General features: G+C 43.5%; 1 protein-coding gene across 3 annotated transcripts in view; it reads left to right on the top strand.

Annotated features, from left to right (window-relative positions):
• cacna2d1a (calcium channel, voltage-dependent, alpha 2/delta subunit 1a) overlaps positions 1-20,222 on the top strand; it is a 98,039-nt gene that overhangs the window by 43,903 nt on the left and 33,914 nt on the right. For all 3 annotated transcript variants that reach the window (XM_030045746.1, XM_030045745.1, XM_030045747.1), the window contains exons 5-10: positions 2,344-2,379; positions 3,265-3,388; positions 14,663-14,794; positions 15,234-15,303; positions 16,074-16,124; positions 18,493-18,592. In XM_030045746.1, the coding sequence (XP_029901606.1) occupies positions 2,344-2,379; positions 3,265-3,388; positions 14,663-14,794; positions 15,234-15,303; positions 16,074-16,124; positions 18,493-18,592 (513 nt within the window). The remainder of the gene's footprint in view (positions 1-2,343; positions 2,380-3,264; positions 3,389-14,662; positions 14,795-15,233; positions 15,304-16,073; positions 16,125-18,492; positions 18,593-20,222) is intronic.

The following is a 20,222-nucleotide window of genomic DNA, read 5'->3' as shown; positions in this document are numbered from 1 at the left end:
TTTGTTTATTCATTCTATGTGGAGGCATTAAGGGCAATTTCTATTCACACTGCATGTACTACAACTACTACATATCTACTACTACTAATTGTCCACCCCTCCAAAAATAATGTTGGGGAAAATGTTGTGGAGCAAGCACAGTAGTAGTAATATTTCACCATGATGATACTGTGAGCGCTGGTATTCTGGTTAGCTTTGGCAGGATCATCCAAGCAGCCAACATCCACCAACACAGACACAATTTTAGTAAAAGCACAATCACTGGAAATGCCCCTGGAAATGGACTCGGTTTTCCATGAAGCCACATACACAAGAGGGTCTGTTGAGTGTTTCATAATGATTTAGGCCTACTAGTACCTGATATTAAAATCTGATCTGTTTCCAGATATTCTGTATCATACTATTTAAAGTTATAAGTACTTACAGACCCTGTGGTTGTCTCTAATCTGTTCACAATGTGATCAGATCTCATTTTTCACACTATGCAAGGTGAGCGAGTAGTTGGACAGAACGCCAAAGCAAACATGGCAGGTGTCAGGTCAGTTAGATGTGATACTGTACAGCCTGTATTTACTTCTCTTTTGCGGCAGGAAGGAACGTCGTGTATGCCTCTCGTAGGAGGCCTCAGAAATGAAGGCACATTATTTTTGCAGCAAATAGTGTTTTCAGCTGCTGTGAACGTTACTACAAGTACAGTGACTCGTTCACTGTGGATGAGGGAGAGGAGCGATGACTGGTGGGTGCAGATCATGTTGCTGGAGTCCCTTAGTGAAGCTGAGTGGACGGCACACTCCAGAGTGAGTCATTGCGTTCTCTACCCTGCGAGCAGTACTTTCTCACAAATGTGAACACGCTGTATGGGTTGCATTCACACCTGGCTAATATTGGATTGTAACATGTTTAAATCTTGCTTTAATGTGTGCTTCTCTTATCCGGGTGTCAGGGTAAGATCACATATTTATACCACATACATAGGCCTGCCATAGGATTTGAGGGATGCACATCACGCATGATTTATGCCATACCCTGACATGCCATAGATGAGGCGCTGATGTATGGAGGGTTATTTTTTTCCTTTTTACACCCTTTCCTCTTTCCCCCATCTTGTCGTCTTTCTTCCCTGAGGGGTGTAACAGTGTGACCTTAGTGTGATCATCACTTCTTGAGGTGCACATTGTCAACGGTAACATGACCTGACAGAGAGCATCATGGGATGATCCTCTCTTATCAGCTCCTAAACTCTTTTGTTGTATGTGTGCGTGCACATTTGAGTGTGTGTGTGTGTGTGTGTGTGTGTGTATCAGTATACGCACTCCACTGGACTTAATGTGTGCACTTACTTGGACTCATGCGTCTCTTGAAATAACCCACCGGCGCTCAAAGCAGCGAGAGAGGAGGCCCCAGAGCCCAGTGCAGTTTACACAGCAAAACCATTTATTGTGAGCTGATTGTGAATGGCCTGGTGCAAACTGTTTTTAAGCTACAGCAACACCAGCAGCAGCAGTCGGTGTCACAGAGCCCTTTGAATCGCTGTCCTGTTGGGTTGCAGGGCCGGAGGTGGTAGGCAGGTGGTGCTAGTCAGTGAACCAGTTCCATTGCCCAAGGGCAGCCATATGTCAGCAGCTAGGCTAGCTCGTTAGCACCCTGCTAGCCTGTGCGCTGACAGGAAGCCCAGCGGTGTGAGAGCAAAGCAGCGAGCCAGCCCAACACTGGAGAGTAGAAAGGGAAACCGAGTAGAAAGGCAGTGGAGAGCAGTTTGATCTTGGATCAGAAGGGGCACACATTTGGCTACTGGAACAGAAAATTTTAAACACAGCCATCTCTGGACACTTTGTTGTGTGTTTGTTTTTCAACCCAAGCTGTATTAAGATGTTGATACCAAATATCATTTATAACCGTACATAGCACATAGTATTACTATAAATGCTAAAGGCAACCTGTTTGAAAGCAATTGGATATGTTAGTTTGTTTGTATAGTTGGTTGGTTTGTTGTTTTTTTTGGAGGTGGGGTAGGGGGCAATTTCAAGATGTATTTGACTGTACTGTGAATTTCCAATTTTCAAAAAGAACATTTATAAAAAAAAAATTTTGTGGGAGGTGAAAACGACTGTCCAGTTGGACTGTGTTGAAGGCCTGCAAGATGCAGCAGCAGAGTGGCAGGTTCCTCCTCACTAACACCGGCAGGGAGGTTGTGCTTTGTGCAGTTATAAATGATGGGGTGTAGACATTTTAATATGGCTTGGATTGCAATATACAGAACCTATGCTTTAAAATCCATGTGCATTTGTTAAGCATTGCTCATTTTTTTCTCTTTTTTTTTCTCAATTCTTCTTTTGCTTGCAGGTCGACAAAATGATTTACTACAATGCCAAAGATGACGTGAGTACATTTTCGATGCCACTGTTTTTCATAGTGTTTTGCTGTGTTACGTAAATATATATATCTATTTTATACATGTTCCATAATATTCCACCAGTCACCCCTTCCCTACCCTGCAGTCATTATTACCATGGTAACAAATCTAATAAAGGTTACAGATGGCCTGGGAGGATGCTCCATAAACTTTAGCCGAGCCTCCAGGTCAAGTTCTGTTTGAGAGCTGTAAAAAGACACAAGACATCATGACACAGCGCTGAATGTGTGTATACTGTATGTGTGCATGCATGCATAATATAGTGTCAGTATATCTGCACTATGATCAGGACTCATTGCGTGCAAGTAGGGGCGTTTTATTCATGCATTAGTGCGTGTGCATGTTCCGACCCCTCACTCAGAAACACTTGTGTATGCGTGAGATATTGAATGCCTCCCCTGGCCTCAGAAGTCATCTGTCTGCTCTGATAAACAGGGATCAGCGTCTAATTCCTCTCCAGTGTCCCAGTGGGGGAGAACCACACACCCACAGCACACTAATGTCACTCTCCATTTGACTGACAGTGCCTCTCGTCTCTCTCCCGTGCTCTCTCTCTGGACGCCTGAGTTTATGTTTCACTGCATGAAAATCAGATTCAGTTTCTCCATCTTTCTGTCTCTCCCTCTCTTCAACTTTAATTTCTCTCCTCTCTGTCTCTTCATATCTCTGTAAGTCATGACAGGCCAGGGAATACTTTAAATTGACACCTTATCATTCACAGTAACAGAGATCTGATCTGTCTATATTTTTAAATGTTTACTCTCCTAGGCTGCATAAACATGCAGACTTACCAAAATGTAGCATCCAGTGATGGGTTTTCTATGGGTTTGTTTTTGCTTTTCTCCATACAGCTTAATCAGACAGACAAGAAGAACCGGTACGTTCCAGATGATTTCCACACAGACCCTGACTTCAAACGACTGGTCTCCTACAACACAACAGCCGTCCACATTCCCACGGACATATTTGAAGGCTGTAAGTGGAAATATACACACACACACACACACTCTCTCTATCTGTCATTCATATGCATGCACATGCTGCATATTCCAGCATTTCCTTCATTTCCCAATAATAATAGATGACCATAGCGAGCTGCCCACCACCGACCCCACACTCTGTATTTCTCTCCACATGCCCGTCATCACTATGTCCATTATTTACAATATGTTCCCGTGACGTTGAACCGAGCCTGCAGTGTAGACAGTTCCAGACCAACGCCAGGCCACACAAGTCTATATATAGCCTGAATATCAACCATCCCATAACCCTGATCACCAGCTGCTCCTTGTCCTCCCACACATCGCTGGCCCCACCAGCCTCTCAGGACAGTTGCACTGTTGTGGGTGTGTATAGTCGTTTGGTCGTGTCTCCCGTCAAGTCACTGTTCTTCTGCATTTGCAAAATGCCAAAATGGGTTTTTCTCACACTCTTCTTCCTCTTCTCTTTTTGTCACTGCTTCTTTATCACAATCAAGTTTAGTTCTGCCTTGCACAGTCAAAGAATATCTTAATTTTTGCAACCATGAGGACATATTGCAACCAAATGGCTGCTGAATTGTATCAAGGTATTTTAAGACAGTTAACCTGGTACATACATACTGTACATAAGCAAGGACATATATATATATGTATATATATATATATATATATATATATAAGCCCCACATATATAAGACCCTAAGCAAGGACAAATAGTAACATGTCCTTGTTCAGAACAGGAGACTGACAGATCCAACTTTTAACTTTTGACCACTGGCCTCATTAATAAGCCAGCTGCCTCTGCTGCTTCTGCTCTTGTTTTTACAAGATTCTTTTGTTTTGTTTTGTTTTAGTGTTTTTTTCCTGTCCAGAGTGTTAGAACAACATAGTGCTGTAATGCAATATGCAAATGCAATATTGTACAAAATACACAATACACAGGACAGATGAGATTGCACAAACAGGACTAATTAAAAGAAAAAAGAAAAGAAAAGAAAGACATTAGCAATAATAATAATGTAAAACAAAATAAGGAAACTGAATAAAGCCGAACGCTGTGTTCAGATTTATTGTAGTGAGAACAATGTGGTTATGGTTGTGAGTGTAGGAGGATATGTGGGAATTAACTCATCAACTGTATGGAGGAGTACAACCACTGTTTTACTGCAGGCCACTGATAATCTCGAATGGAGCAGGTGGCATTAAATGCTTTGCTCAAGGGCAGCTTTACAGTACATAGGGTGATCAGAGGGTTTTTCATGAACTCGTGCAGCTGGTGCGGTGCATGGTTTGAAATTGCTGACTCTCCAGCTGTAAGACTCCCCTCATCCTCCTGCTTTCCCTCTGTGTTTCTCACTGTAAGATGTAAACCTATGCTGTTGTGCCTCAGCACATTACAGTGCCGTCATTTTCTCTCTTATTCCTTGTTCTCTGTTTTGTTTTGTTTGTTTTTTAAACTCGCCACCCCACCCCATTTGTGTTTTTGCTGTGTGGTATAATTATGCGTACCATGCTCACAATAAGCTGACCTACAGAGGGTCAGGTGCTGCTTCTCATCTCGTAGCCTCATATGAATGGATCTAATTGTGCAAAAAGTAGAACTGGCGGATGCCTTGAAATCTGGTAAATTAATGAATGCTATTAGCAAATCTGGCAAGCCTTAGAGTCAGTCAGACAAGTTTGAGTCATCTGGGGCCAAGTCTGACGCCAGATTGTGTCCAGTTTTTTGTAACTGGACTTTGAATCAATCTGGCCCAACAGCAAAAACTATTTGGACAGATTGTCCCTGCTAGCCACAACTCACAGCATATGAAATGCATATTATTGTAGTTCCAAAAAATAACCAAACCCCGGATTTAACTCTCTGTGCCTGACATCTAATGGTGTAAGTGGCTCATTATCAATTCTTTTTATTTTGCATTGCACACCTTCCCAACATCAAGACCAATTTCAACCCAAATGGATGGGGCAATAACACATAGAAAAGACAATCCCTTGGTGTATCCATTCATATATATCATGCACGACAGATGCAGCAGACAAAGCAGACAGAAGGGAGACTCGACCACAGAGAAATGGCGTCCAGTGAATGTGATGTCCGTGACAGGGAGAACTAGTAGCCGCATGGATTAAAGTGAAGCAGCCAGCACGTCCCACGGAACAGATCCCAGCATGCAGTTGTCGAATAAAGGGCTGTAGAAATGTCCTTCAGAGGGCTACTTTTGACTTTTACACTTTGAGTACAACCCACAGCCTGTGCTTTTTGCTTTTACTTGAGTAAAGAAGTGGAAGCAGCACTTCTACTTTTATGTTTTTCTTTGTTTATCTATACTTCTACTTGAGTAAAGAATGTGTGTACTTTTGCCGTCTGTGATTAGACGGGTTTGGGTTCGTCTCAGTCTAATGGTTTTAGCATTTGTACTGCGGAGTCAGTCTGCTCTTTGACATGGCACACCACTGATAGCTGTCTGAATGGCAAATAGAGTGCTGAATGTATTTTGTGGTGTAGCATTGGTAGAGGAGTGGAGCCAGCGTATCTTTTGTGCTAGTTAGATAAATAGATGGTCAGGACATGGGGACACAGTTCCAGGTCTATTTTCGTAAACCTCTAAACCTCTGACCCTCTGATCTAGAAACGATTCTCAGGGGCAAAAATGGCTTTTAGGCAATCCATACCACACATCTCAGCTCTGTTTTCTACGTGAGAAAACTGTCCAACAATTTTGCCTCACCGGAAGATGGGACCCAGTATTTTTTTCCCTCAAAAATAACTCTGAGAGGGTTCAGCAGCAACATTATTGGAGCGTACGCAGCCTGTTACCTCTCAGCATTACATGAGCCCTTGGCGGCCCTTGTGTGAAAACAGGTGATGCAAGCTGTGTATTTTTGTCATGACCTGTGATTGAGAAGAGTGATAAGTGGCTGTGCTAAATGCATGTGCTTGTGTGCTTGAGCATGTGACAGTCTAGGCTGTGTTTTATGCCCGTCAGTGTTGCGTGAGTAATGAAGGCTCTCATTGAGTGTGTGTGTGTGTGTGTGTGTGTGTGTGTGTGTGTGTGTGTGCGCGCTTTTTAATAGTGTGTGTTGCCTCATGTTTCCATGCATTTGTCTGTTCTTTTGGCGGTGAATTGATAATAGAAATACTTTTAAACCACCATAATTCTTCCCTGGCAGAGCTAAATGGACTAGTGTATGGCTGAGTGAGTGCACACAGAAACAAAGGAGTGTGGCACACATGCATATTAACCCGCACACACACACAAACACAACCTCAGGGCCCTGAGCCTCTTCTTCTAGGACACTGATGAGGACTGGGTATGCACAAGAACACGCATACAGACACTTGCACAAGGACACAACACACACGCACACGCCGTACACCACACGTGCACCGATATACACACTTCAGTAACATACAGGCGATGTCGTTCCTTGCAAACACACACACACACACACACACACACACACTGACTCGGTTTGGAAGCAAGGAGGACAAGGAAGAAGTAGAGGCTGAAAAGCTTGAGAAAGTAAAAATGAACAGGAAGGAAAGCTAAAGATGAATATTTATGTGAATATGAAGCGGCTTTCAATTGACATGTGACCTCACTGCAGTGACCCTAATTGAATCTCGATAAATTCATGTTAAAATCAGAAGGGCGTGATCATTGGCACTGACAGCCCAGGGGTTAAAGAAAGTGCCGGCTGCATATTAGCATTGGATCATTGGCTTCACAGACTGCCCAACTTGACACTTATAAATTAATACACAATTATATAATGCAGTAATTTGCATCTGCAAATACTTGAGCAGAAGTTTTGCTGGCATTACAGCATATTATAATAACAACAACTAAGCTCCAAGAATTTCAATTTAGCCGGGTATACAATCTGAGCTCATAGGCTGTGTGTAGCATCGATTGTGCCCTCAGTATCAGTTTCACTAATGATCGTTGCATCGGGTTCGCTAAATGCGGTGGACTTAGTCGTGTCCCCTTTTGTGCCCTTATAAGAGCAAGCCACTGTAGATAAGTTTGACTATAAATGTGCAGAGTGACGGCCCTCGGACTGCACGGACATTTTTGTCATTGCCAAATGGCCGAATGTACTCAAGTTATTTTTACAAGCAGCAGGACTTATAATGGAAGGGAGGAGGGTGGGTGGGGTGTGGGAGAGGGAGAGGGAGGGGTTGTTCCTGGTGTGATTCATTAGCCCCACGCCCCCTTCCTCCCTCTCTCTCTCTCTCTCTCTCTCTCTCTCTCTCTCTCTCTCTCTCTCTCTCTCTCACTCTCTATCATTCTACATCTGTCCTTTTAACTCTACCATTCCCTTTCTCTCTCTCTGTTTCACTCTCACTCCCCGCTCTCTTACTCTTTTGCTAAGAGCGGCTAATCGGGGGATGAGGTGATGTCCCTGCAGCTCATCTGTCTTTCCCTCTCTTTGTCCAGTTGTTTATGGCAGTGACCGTCTGCGTTACTCATCCCACTCTCTCTCTCTCTCTCTCTCTCTCTCTCTCTCTCTCTCTCTCTCTCTCTCTCTCTCTCTCTCTCTCTCTTTCTCTCTCCTTTTCTCTCCGAGGATGGGCTGCCACATCGATGCCGCTCTGGCTGGCCGGGGCTGTCAGCGTTGCCATGGAGATGTGTATGTGAACGTGTGTGCGTGCGTGTGTGTCTTCTCTCTGTCTTTTTACACACACACGCGCCCGCGCACACACTTGGACACACCCTAGTGTTCTATCTTGTTGTGTCGAGGGAGGGCTGGTAACTTGATTAGGGGACATTGTCTAGACCAGGCTGGCGTCCTTGTTGCTTTTATTGCTGCTTGAGGAGGAGGAGTAGGAGGAGGAGGAGGAGGAGGAGGAAGAGAGGCGTGTCATCCTCCCGCTCTTCTTCAGTCCTAACTCACTTTCTCTCCACCACACCCACCTTTTCATTGTTTCTCCCTTTGCCTCCGTCTCTCTCTCTCACCTTTTGTCCGCCTACTCCATCCTTCGTCTTCCCTCACTTCTCAGCGCCACCTCTCCTGTGTCCTTTCTCCGCTCCATCTTCCCCTCCCTCTAATGCTCCGCCCCCTTCATCCCACCCTCCATCACTCTCTCTAGTTAATTAAGTGTATTAATAGCAGGGTTTGGAGACTACTGCGCTAACTGTCTCACTCCCCCGCACGAGTCCTGTGCATTGGAATCCATTCTCTTCTCCCTGCTGATTCAATGTGCAGGGTGGGTGGTCGGACCGGGATTCATTCTCATGTATATGGGTGTGTGTGTGTGTGTGTGTGTGTGTGTGTGTGTTGGAGATGAGTCAGAGTTTATGTCTTTCTGTGATAACATATTTGAGAAAATCAGAAACACAAAGAGGGACATGAAGCACGAGAGGCTGCCTGAGTGCTTGTGTCAGCCGCTGTACTGTACATGGATCTCATGGCTGCGTGCGCGCGTCTTCTCGCTCATTAGGCGGATTGGCGTGGATGCGATGAGAGGAGACGAGAAGGAGTGTCGGGGCCTCGGCGGGAGATCCGAGGCTTGTCTGATGCCTGTTTGTATCAACGCTGTGTGGCACCTGTCAGCCCAAGACACACACACACTCTGATGCGCTGAGATACTGTGACAGTGTGTCTGCGAGTGTGTGTTTATATCTGCGTGTGTTGTGGTTGTGTGTCCAAGTCACAGCCCCAGTGGCAAAGCTCATACTGTACAAATTGATATATATAGTATATATATTTTTGTGCCCTCAATATGTGTCCTCGTTTGTTTCTGGTGCTGGCTGCTGGGCTGCGAGTTACAAATTGCTCTGTCTCCTCCCCACATCCTCTCTTCTTTGCATCACTTTCTCCTCCTGGCTGCGACGTCTGTAACCTGCACCCCTGTGATGAGTTGGATGCTGTCCCAGAATGTACTAATCAGCTGATTGGGATTCGCTTTCGGATTCCCCTCCATGCCAGCAACTTGCTCCTTTTTAAAGTGGGCCCAAAATACAAAAACAAACATATTTTCCCACTTTTTTCCTCTTGTTCACTCCATCCATCCAGATAGCTTCTGGGAGATCTGGCAGTGTTTCCATTTGTCTCTGATTCGTACTTGTTGGGGGTGGATAGATGCAGTTTGTTTTCCTCTGCAGGAAATAGTTCCCAACAAAACTCCACCAGGGGCTGTGGATTATGCTGGGTATCCGTGTCACTGCTTGAGCTTCTCACATAGAAATTTTTAACAGTTTCACCTCAACAGACCATTACCCATCCAGCCCCGTTGTACTGGAGTGAAAGGAGACAGGGGAAACTGAGGAAAATTTGAAACCTTACCAAATCTCATAGAAAGTATCTGGATGGATAGTTTGCACTAGGAGTTGGAAAATCTCTTTTGTTTGTGTTTTGGATGAACTGTTCCTTTAGAGCTTGACGCAAATGACTGATTCTTTATGGTAATCCCTGTCGTACTTATCCATACAACCTCACATCTGAGAAAACAAAGGAGTCATAATGGCTGTATGATTAGCGTCATTAAAGAGATTTATGGGATGGCCCAAACTGAATTGTGTAATTCTCTCCTGGGATTATTTTAATCCATGCCAACAGGTGTTAAGTTGGCAATCTCAGTGGCCAAGAGGGGCTTTAAAAGGCTTGATTATGATTCAAGTACAAACAAGTCGCAAACATCATTAGCAAATGTGTGCGTCTGTGTTTGTGTGTGTGCGCGCGCGTGTGTGTGTGTGTGTGTGTGTGTGATATTTCAGTAATTGCTTCTGCTGGCTAAGAGACAACACTCAACTTCCTCCAGGGTCAAGGCGCTCGACATTATTGAAAAGGCTTTTCTCCACTTCATCACCTCAACACCTTCTTCATACAGTGATGAAGAGGGCAGTCAAGTATGTGTGTGTGTGTGTGCGTGTGTGTGTGTGTGTGTGTGTGTGTGTGTGTGTGGGTGGGTACATGTGAATTTGTGTGTATGTACATATCCATATGTCTTTATCTCTTCTGCCTAGCCACAGCCACTACAGTAGGAGTGTGTGATGTGTCTCCAGCTCCTCATTACCCTCTGGGTGATTTTCACACACACTCATTAAACTCGTGCGCTATTTACACTCATCTTTTTACTCAAGTGGCATCACCGAGTGATCACCTATTTGTCAACTTGCATTCCCTGCAGGCACACACACTTGTATGTTCATCATTAGTTTCAAGGTGTAATGGAGCACTTGTCTCTTTCTTCCCCTTTTCTCTCCCTCCTCTTTGTCATTGGCTCTGTTTCCTTTTATGTTAGTATTCCATGTGTTTGCACACACACACACACACACACACACACACACACACACACACACGTCTGCGTGTGATGAGTAGTAGCAACTGGTGAAGTATCATTGAGTTGATGGCCCTTCCTGATATGATGATTGCAAGTTCTCACCACTTTGGCCCCCCCACCCTGTAATTACTTTCAAATGCATAGGCGGGTTCAGGAACACTACGGAGCATCGCTTGGCATGGCGTAGTGCAGCTTTCACTCCTCTTCCTCACCTCCTCCTGCTGCCGTCCCTCTCATCTGTCATTGCCAGAGTCGGCTGTTTGATTCGTTTTTGAACATATCTACTTGCCTCATAGGGTATTTTTAGTAGCTCCTTTTTTTCCATAACTTCCTATGTCCTAACGTGCCATGAATTATTCATTTTTGGTCTGTTTCCTCTTTGCTTGTTAGCCTTGTGATATTTGAATTGTGATTGTGTGATCTGGGGCCGGCACGGCGTTGTTTCTGCTTCTTCGCTCATTTTTTTCCTCTCGGTCCTCGCTCCAGACTGTTCTAATCGTTGACCAATCACAGTGGCCAGAAGTTGATTTATTCAGGTAGGGATATGCAAATACAGCCTAACTGTGTCCAAGCCAGTCCTCTGGGCCTCCTCACTCAAACTACCTCCTCAGAGGAAACCTGCACTGCCAGTCAAATGAATCTTTGCACTCAAAAAGTTCATATGGTTAACAAGCAAATACAAATGAGCAAATCTGTGTGAGAAAAAAAAAAAACAAGCGTCTGTGGCTTTTCACCTCTTGTAGATTTCTCCTCACCCCTGAAGACTTTCTCCTCCTCACTTATTCTTCATCTCATCCCCTTCATCTCTCCATTCACCGTTGATTGCTGCAATTTGGCAGGCCTGGTCAGCTCGTAAAGTCGTATTTACTAGCGGGATGTCAAGAGGCTGGACCAATGACATCATCCACAGAAAGATGTAAATATTGAACGGCAGAAGCTTATATTGTCAGTCACTGTTGATTTATTGATAGGACCGGTCACTTTTCCCAGGATTTATGCATTTTAGGATTGAAAAATGCAAGTTATATGGATATTATTCACCATCTTCCTCCTCCTCCTTCTCCTCCTCCCCCTCCTATTCATCTGGTACATTGTTTGCCTTTTTTAATATAATCTATAGCATTCAAAAACTTTAAAAAAAATATATAAGGCCCTTTCAAATCCCTTACAAATTGGAGATGCCAATTTTCTATAGGATACTGTTGACATTGTTGTATTGGTTTTACATGAACCTGGTTTTATTGATAAACCCTGCTGGTCATGACTGGTGAAGCACTCTCTTACATACCAAAAAAACAAATGAACACACACACACACACACACACACACACACACCACATACATTTGGGCTCAAACTCACAACAGTAGCACATACACTCATACATACAATGCATAATACAATACACAGTGCCCCCAGGGAATGGCATGTGCCTAATGAATAGGGCTGGCCAGAGCTTGTGCTGCCACAGTGAGACTTTTCTTTTCTCCCTCTCATCACGGTGACCTCCAGCCATCGCCACGACGGCAGACACATTGCCACGGAGATGGATCTGTTTACACTGAGGCTGTGATTTGTTCCAGCGGTTGGCTTTGATTAGAGGCCACTGCCCTGCCACACCCCTGATATTGTTGTTAAGACCCGATCAATGGCGCCTGACCTGCCCATTAGGAGACATGTGTTTATCAGTGTGTGTGTGTGTGTGTGTGTGTGTGTGCATGCTGAGTGAAGTGGCTTGATCTATTGTGTGTTGTTTGTGTGATGTACTGGGGCCGGGTGTGTGTCTGCATCTCATTCCTCTGGGAGGCTATAATGGACTCGTCAATTTTACACAGTAGTTGTCAGAGAAAACACTCACATGGAAACACACATGCATACACACACACACACACACACACACACACACACACACAGAGTGGAAAAGGAAGCATACTTTACACTTATTTCTACTTTCCCACAGTCATTCCCTTAATCTCTCCCTCACATCCCCCCTCTCATATACAATATCTATATACACATTTATAGTTTCTCCCTCACACACACACCACCTAATTGGTTGAGAGCTATTTTGATGTCCTTGGGTGGCAGCTATGGGAAAATCTGCCGTTCGCTCGTTAGTGTGGCATTCAGTATGACCAGGGTGGCTAAAAAACTAACAACAGTTCCCGTGTAAGGTCCTGTAAGCCCCAGACGTGTTGCTGGTGTCATGGAAACCAGCAGGACTAATCCATTCAGGCCTGTCCTCAGGGAGCGGAGAGATCAGGCCTGGACAGATTGCTGCCACTTATCACAGGGACATGCTTTGCTCCACAATACCACAGGGAGCCATTTAAGGTCTGGCCCAAGCTCTCCCTTTAGTTGACAAGGCATTGAAACAGGGCTTTGCAGAAGGCGAAGGACAGAGTAAGGAGCTGGGGGAATGTGAAGGAGAGCAGCGAAATCAAAGGCAGATGGGTCAGACAGGAAAACAAAAATGTGGTCTGTATGTACATGGCTGACAAGCACTAAGTCTCTTGATTTAAGAAGTAGAGCAAGCGTTGGAGAGATTCCTGGTAAACTTATTAAGTTGGCCAAGAACTCAGTCAACAACACATTAAGTCGAACATACACCAGCGGTTTTCCACCTTGTTAAAGGTACCAGAGCCCCAAGTCACACCCTAATATGAAAATATATGTTGATTTGTGTTTGAGAATTAAATTGTTTAGGTGTCATGCTGGAAAACTGAGAAACAGGAGAATCATAAGAATTTGTTGTTGTTTTTTTTATTATTGTTTTTGGCCTTCATAGCCATACATTTGAAAAAAAAATAATACACTGAGGTATCCAGGTTTATTTTTGGAACTATCAGGGTGTCCAAATGTATTCATCTTCTGCATAGTAATTTTCGGTGTAAACAGTCTCCCTTTGCCCATTATGTTCATTACCAGTGGAAACAGGGAAAGTAGCCAGTCGTGTGTGTGTGTGTGTGTCTGTGTGTGTGTAGTTGGGCCAGTTCACTCCCCCAGCACACTATACTGTCCTCTACTGTAACAATAGTTTCAAGTCTTTCACTAAAATTGCAATCACTGAGAGTATAAGAGAGCTGTAATCACTCTGCCAAACCAAAAACAGGTTCTTTGATTTGGTCTCCCTCTCGCTCTCCCTCTGTGTGTCGTCCTTCCTCTCTCTCACACACACACACTGTTTCCCACTGTGCCTTGGATGTACAATTCTCTCACTGAATTAACACATCACAGCGCAGGTGTGCCACACTAACAAGTCATAACACACTGGTGCTTTTTACTATGGAGCTTCCTGTCATCTGTCATGCATGGCACTGCGTCAACAAGCCTCAGATAGTCTAGATGTCCTCTGTGTTTGCACACGCACACACACACGCACGCGCGCGCACACACACACACACACACACGTGCAAGTATGAGTCATGCACAGCATCAGTTTGACAGTTTGACGTGCAGTCCACTCTCCCAGGCAGAGTGCTGCCGTTTGGATCAAACTAAATTGGTGGAGCATTAAGCCAATAACAGCAGCAGCAGGCCAACAGGTAAACAAAACGTTTACTGTATGTCTGTCTCCTGAGTACCTGGAAGACAGATTTTATGTTGCACTCCAGAAATATCAAATTGAATCTCGCTTTGTTGTCTCTGCATTGCAATCTCTCTTTCTCTGTCTCATTGTTTTTCTAACTTTGCCGCTGTTAAATTAGCGTAGATTTCAGTGCACGTTGTGTGTGTGTATGTGTGTGTGCTTCCAATTTCAGAGTCTCATTTTTCAGAAATGTCACCAAAAGTGATTTAAACTTTTCAGACTAAATGGTTGCTGAAAAGCCTTGACATTTTGTGCCCCTGTGATTTTTATGATTTTGTGCCTCTGTGCTTCTGTACAAATATGACTCATATAATCCTGCCGTTCTCCTCTCTTTGTGTGTGTGTGCGTGCGCGCGTGCGTGCGTGTGTTTGCGCGTGTGTGTGTGTTCCAGCCACCATCATTCTGAATGAGCTAAATTGGACAGAAGCCTTGGAGGATGTTTTCCGAAAAAACAAAGAGGAAGACCCCTCACTCCTGTGGCAGGTCTTTGGCTCTGCCACCGGATTGGCTCGCTACTACCCAGGTAAGGAGCCCGGCAGCCAATAGCAGCTCTCCCTCAGCCTACTGATCTTCTTGTGGTCAGCACTGGGTCCACTCCATCATGTTGCATACAGTGTCATTGAACTCTTTCCATACACACAAACACACACAAGCAAGCAGACTTTTGCAAACGCTGTGCCACTGCTGGCTTGTGACTTTTGGTTTGCAGACACACACTGAGGAAAGGACATAGACGGTAATGAATCACATTTTGAAAAAGATGAATGTGAATGTTGCTGCAGTTTCAAAATCCTGCACTTTCTTCACTTGCAAGACTTTTGGACTGTCCTCTCAGCTTTAAAGAAAGCATTTCCTGTCAGTGATGTATATCATGGTATCATAATTGCCCAAAATAAATACAAATATATAAAATATGTTTCTTTTCCCCTAAAATCTTTTTTTTTCTTTGTTTTCAATCCCAGCATCCCCTTGGACTGACTCAAGCAAACCAGCCAATAAGATTGACCTTTATGACGTGCGCAGACGACCGTGGTGAGTGCACATGCAACGGGATGTTGTTTATGTGTCCTTCTATGCCTTCTGTCATCTCTTTTACATTCATTACTCTTAAGTGTTTGTCAGGGACACACAATCACACACACACTAACACACACACACACACACACACACACACACACACACACACACACACACACGCACACACACAGCTCACCCGGCCAACCAGTGTAATTGCCATTATAAAAATTTATTTGCATACACATGCATGCAAAACTCATAAGAGGAAATTCAGATAATTCAGATCTCAACAAGCCAAACCAAATCCACGCAAACAAACCCATCAGGGCACTTTCCTGATTAAAAGCCACTGCAGATCAAAGGGCACCAATACAAAAGCTTCATTAGTCTCCTAGAAAACTATTAACATCTGGCTGGAAGCCACCAATATTCTTTTAACCGTGTTATTAAATTTCATTATCCTCAAAAGCCCCGTCGGCCACCTAAGGCTGGTACTCTATAGAAAAACACAGTTTATTTATTGAGGAAATGGAAGGAGAGATGTAATTAAAGAAGACAAAAGCCTGATTGATTTAAAATGCAAATGATAGAAAGAAATTGTTTACCTGCTAGAAGACAGCAGGAGGAGAAATGCTGCTGCAGCACAATGCACAACCTCACCGCTAATAACTTGGTACCCTGAAATCTAGAGAGCAAAATTTCCACAGTGTGATATTACCTTTGCTTTTTCTCCTTTCTTTCTGTGTGTGTGTGTGTGTGTGTGTGTGTCTACTATTACTCACCAGGTACATTCAGGGGGCGGCGTCACCCAAGGACATGCTGATCCTGGTGGATGCGTGAGTGACGACCTTATGATTCATCTTTTACAGTCAGATTCCATTTTCTTTAACACGCCGGGGGGGCCTGATGCTAACTCTCTGACTAGCCTCAACCCGCTGTGCACTGCAGTGCGCTGTGCTCGAGGCTGCCTCAGCACTCGGGTGACAAACAAATCGCATCCAGCATTTTGGGGGAGCTTCATCATTTACAGCCTAATGATTTCTTCCTGTGATTCATGGCCTGAAATTTCATTTTCGTAAAGATGGAAGATGTATGGAGGCAAATTAGTGGTTTTCAAGGTTCTGTGTGCAATATCCATTACAAGCAGTAGTTCAGCCTCGGGGTCGGATTATGAAACTACTGATCATTTTAACAAACACATTGATTTTTTGTGATATCACAGTATCACCCATACTTATTTTTGACCCTTTGTACTGTATTTGATGCCAATCAAATATGCCAAACCTCAGAGAAGTGACTTTAGTCTGTTTACCAAGACTGAGCCAGATATTGAGCTGAAACACCTGCTAATGCCAAGAACCCAGGCTTACATTCATCATATGCATCATAATCGGTAGTATAAAAATATTTGAATATAGGCTCTTTATAGGGGAAAGAAACAAATTTAGAGCTATAATTTTTGAAATTGTGAAAAATGAAAAATGAGGACCTTTTAGACACAACTGGTAAAAACATGTGCAATAAGCACATAATTACCAGTGAGTCAGCCTGACAGTGAGAACCGTGTGAGCCAATTACATGCCAATTCCACATTTTTCATCAGCTGAGTCTAAATGCTCCTTATGTAAACTGACTGTACTGCAGTTACGATTAATGCAGCAGTTATGCCATTCTGAAAAGAGAATTGATTTTTGTTTTGTTTTGGTGGTTGTTTGCCTTATGGTGATCACCAGCTGGAGGTTTAGAGGTTACCCACCTGTTTATTCACCACAGCTGTACATACAGTATCTGGGTGTATAGCATCAAATCCCAGCTGCATGCAGGAGCATCTGATCCTGTGTGAGAAGAGTTGAGTGTATCTTTTCCCGTTTTGTCACAGAGTGAAAATTATTTGTCTGAATTTGATGTCCTCGACGAGCTTGAAGGAGCAGCGTGATAAATAGCCCTCTGGAATGGGACTCGTGGCATGGCACCAGGGCTAAACGACAACGCAATATGATGAATGAAAAAATAAATTTCGCCCACTTGGAGCTCTTAACACAGCGCTGATAATTGGCACGCAGAGGATTGACGAGGCTTTTTAGACATCAAAAGCTGCCACCATCATACCTCGGTGTAAAAGAACATTAAAGGAACCGCTCTTTTTTTTTTTTTCCGCTTTTCTGCCCATTTCTCTCCCTTTACCTGCAGGAGCCAATTAAGGGGAATATTTATAGACCCATCCATATCCAGTTTTAGCAAAGGAACTGAAATATAGGATATCATTATAGTAGTCTGGTCTTTATAAGAATGCTGAGATTTAGTGGCTCCTCCACTGTTTGTGTGGGAGTCATTAGCTGAGATGTGGTGATGGCACTCGTGTCGTTAATGTAAAATAATGATGCTAGAGTTTTGTTAGTGTGATGTTTATATATTTTGCCTGCTTGTTAGTCGAAAAAACTTGCAGCCACATGGTCTGGTAACTGTGTTTATAGTCCATTAATAGTTTTATTATGTTGCTCGCGGTTGATGTAAAATCTTGTCTCATGCGATGCTGTCACAAATAATAGTCAACAATCTATCATTTTCCAGCTAGTTTAGGGAGGAATTTGAGTTAGCAAATCCAAAGTTTGTTTTCACTGATGTATGAGCCTCACAATTTGCAGTGCATTATTTGTTAACTCTTCCAGTTGAGTGCAGTTAAAATGTTGGGCATCTCAATCATCAAGATGAAGACGGGAATCTGATTTCTCTGAACTAGAATTGATAAAAAAAAAAAAAATGTCCTCACCAGTTTTGAAGCCATTAAAAATCATGCATTAAGTCTTAATTTCAGTTTTTGGTTTCATATTCTTAACTTCACTTTTGCCGTGTTAAAAATGTGGTTTCTCCGCTGAGCTTTTCTCTCATACCTATCCCGTATGTTCATAGATCTAATAGGTCTCCTATTTCATTTTAACTGGCATTAAATGGGCTCCTAAACACCTACATTTAATTTGCTGAAACTCGCAGACACCCTGCTGCTGCGTGGAGCAGAAGCAGAGGCAAAGTGCCATAGCAATCCTTATGTCGTCTCTGCATGAGGTACAACCGCGGGAGGAGGGTGCACTAATGCAGGTTATCGCCAACTTATGCAGACCAGATGGGCAGTTTCTCTTATTGCTTCTTCTGTTTTGATTTACTTTGTTCAACGCAGACCGTCTTTATTTCCAAACTGCATTGTAGGAGTGGCAGCGTCTCCGGTCTAACCCTCAAACTCATCCGAACATCTGTCGGCGAGATGCTGGAGACCCTCTCCGACGACGATTACGTGAACGTCGTCTATGTGAGTATTCGCACAACGTACACTGTAGAAATATTTAACATTCTCTCACTTCAAATTGCCAAACATTGTTTTTGCAAACCCTGTGGTGGACGTTGTCTCTGCTCGGTGTGAATGCTGAGGAGAGCACACTGCTGCATGTCACTGTGGCCAGCTCTGCAGCTTGATTTATCTATTTGAGTGGCCGTACCCTTGTGGTTTGACTCACTGGTTTAAACATGGCTGTGACCTTTTGAGGGACTTAATGTACCGCACAGGGATGGATGTTTATCGCCTGCATATGTGCATGCAAGCATGTGTGCTCGTGTGCTCATTCTAGCACAGATAGATTTGAATCGTTCAAAGTAGGGGAGGGTAACATCTTTAAAAAGACAAGCATGTCAGAGCTGAATCTAAGTATGTGCGCCTAACAGCCCGAGCACATGACGCACTGTGAGCAAACCCATGGATGCCACAGTGTAAAAATGACAAATGGATTTGTACTGTATTTGTGACCGACGGAATGAAATGGAAAATCTCTGGCCCAATTTAAATTCTGCGGGAATCTCCGGCTTCCAGGAGTTCACTGACAGGCAGAGCGAGGAAATGTTCATCCATCGTCATTTAAAGCCCCCGAGCCCGATCAGTTAAAAGCAGATTTATGCATCCTAGCAAAATCTTCATTGGCAAGAAAAATAACACCGATTTGAATGGTCATGGTTTTTTTTTTGTTTTTTTTTTCCTCTGTGGGGAGAATTTGTGAGGAGTTGTCAAGATGTGTGTCAATGACGTTTGTCTAGGAAACTGGTTTAATTCAAGAATGAAAGAATGAAATGGCCCCACCTCTGTACAGATGAATGAACAGGCTCCCATAGATGTTAACAGCGAGGTGTCAAGTGGCCAATCACTGAAAACAGAAGGAAGGCAGACAGGTGAATGTGCAGCACACCACAGAAAAGACACACCCAACCGCCCAAACAGATGTAGCACAAATTTTTAGAAGAATTAATTCCCTTGATTTGGTCGCCGAGAAATACATTTCCCTGTTTTTTGACATATGAAGCCTTCAGTCAGACCTGCTCCACCCTGCGTGGCGCTCAAGTCGGCTTCCTAATCCATCAGGAGATGAAAGAGTCCATAACTTGTTTTTTGTTTTTTAATTATTTCTGTTCTTCTTTCCTAACCACCTCTTACACTCGATCTTATCTGTTTCATCTTATAATGGACCTTGCACACATCAGCATCCTCTTTAACACTCTCACACTATAGTGTTACAGGCTATTTATAGCAACACAGACTTGAATGTGGACATGAGTCCCTGAATGGGATCCACTGACAATTACCAAGTGCGTTTTGGAACGAGAAAACACTTGCATAGCCTCATGAAATAGAATGTTACATTTGAAAACCTGGAAGTGAGTTCGCAGTTTGAGTCATGGTTTCCCTACAGGCAGATTTCAGATTTCCAATGCTTTTTTCCCCACAGGGTCTTCAGTTTGTCCAAAAAATAAGCTCCATGGTTAACATAACCTTGAGAAATTTTGACATTTTTGTCCACAATAAGAATTTGGACTTTTTCTTTCTTTCTTTCTTCTTTCTTCTTTTTCTTTTTTTTTTCTTTTTTTTTTTTTTTTTTAAAAAGAGTTAATCGCAA

Source organism: Myripristis murdjan, chromosome 23 (assembly GCF_902150065.1).
Source record: "Myripristis murdjan chromosome 23, fMyrMur1.1, whole genome shotgun sequence".
NCBI lineage: Eukaryota > Metazoa > Chordata > Actinopteri > Holocentriformes > Holocentridae > Myripristis > Myripristis murdjan.
Note: the sequence above shows the minus strand (reverse complement) of the source record. Positions and strands in the feature narration are given on the sequence as shown.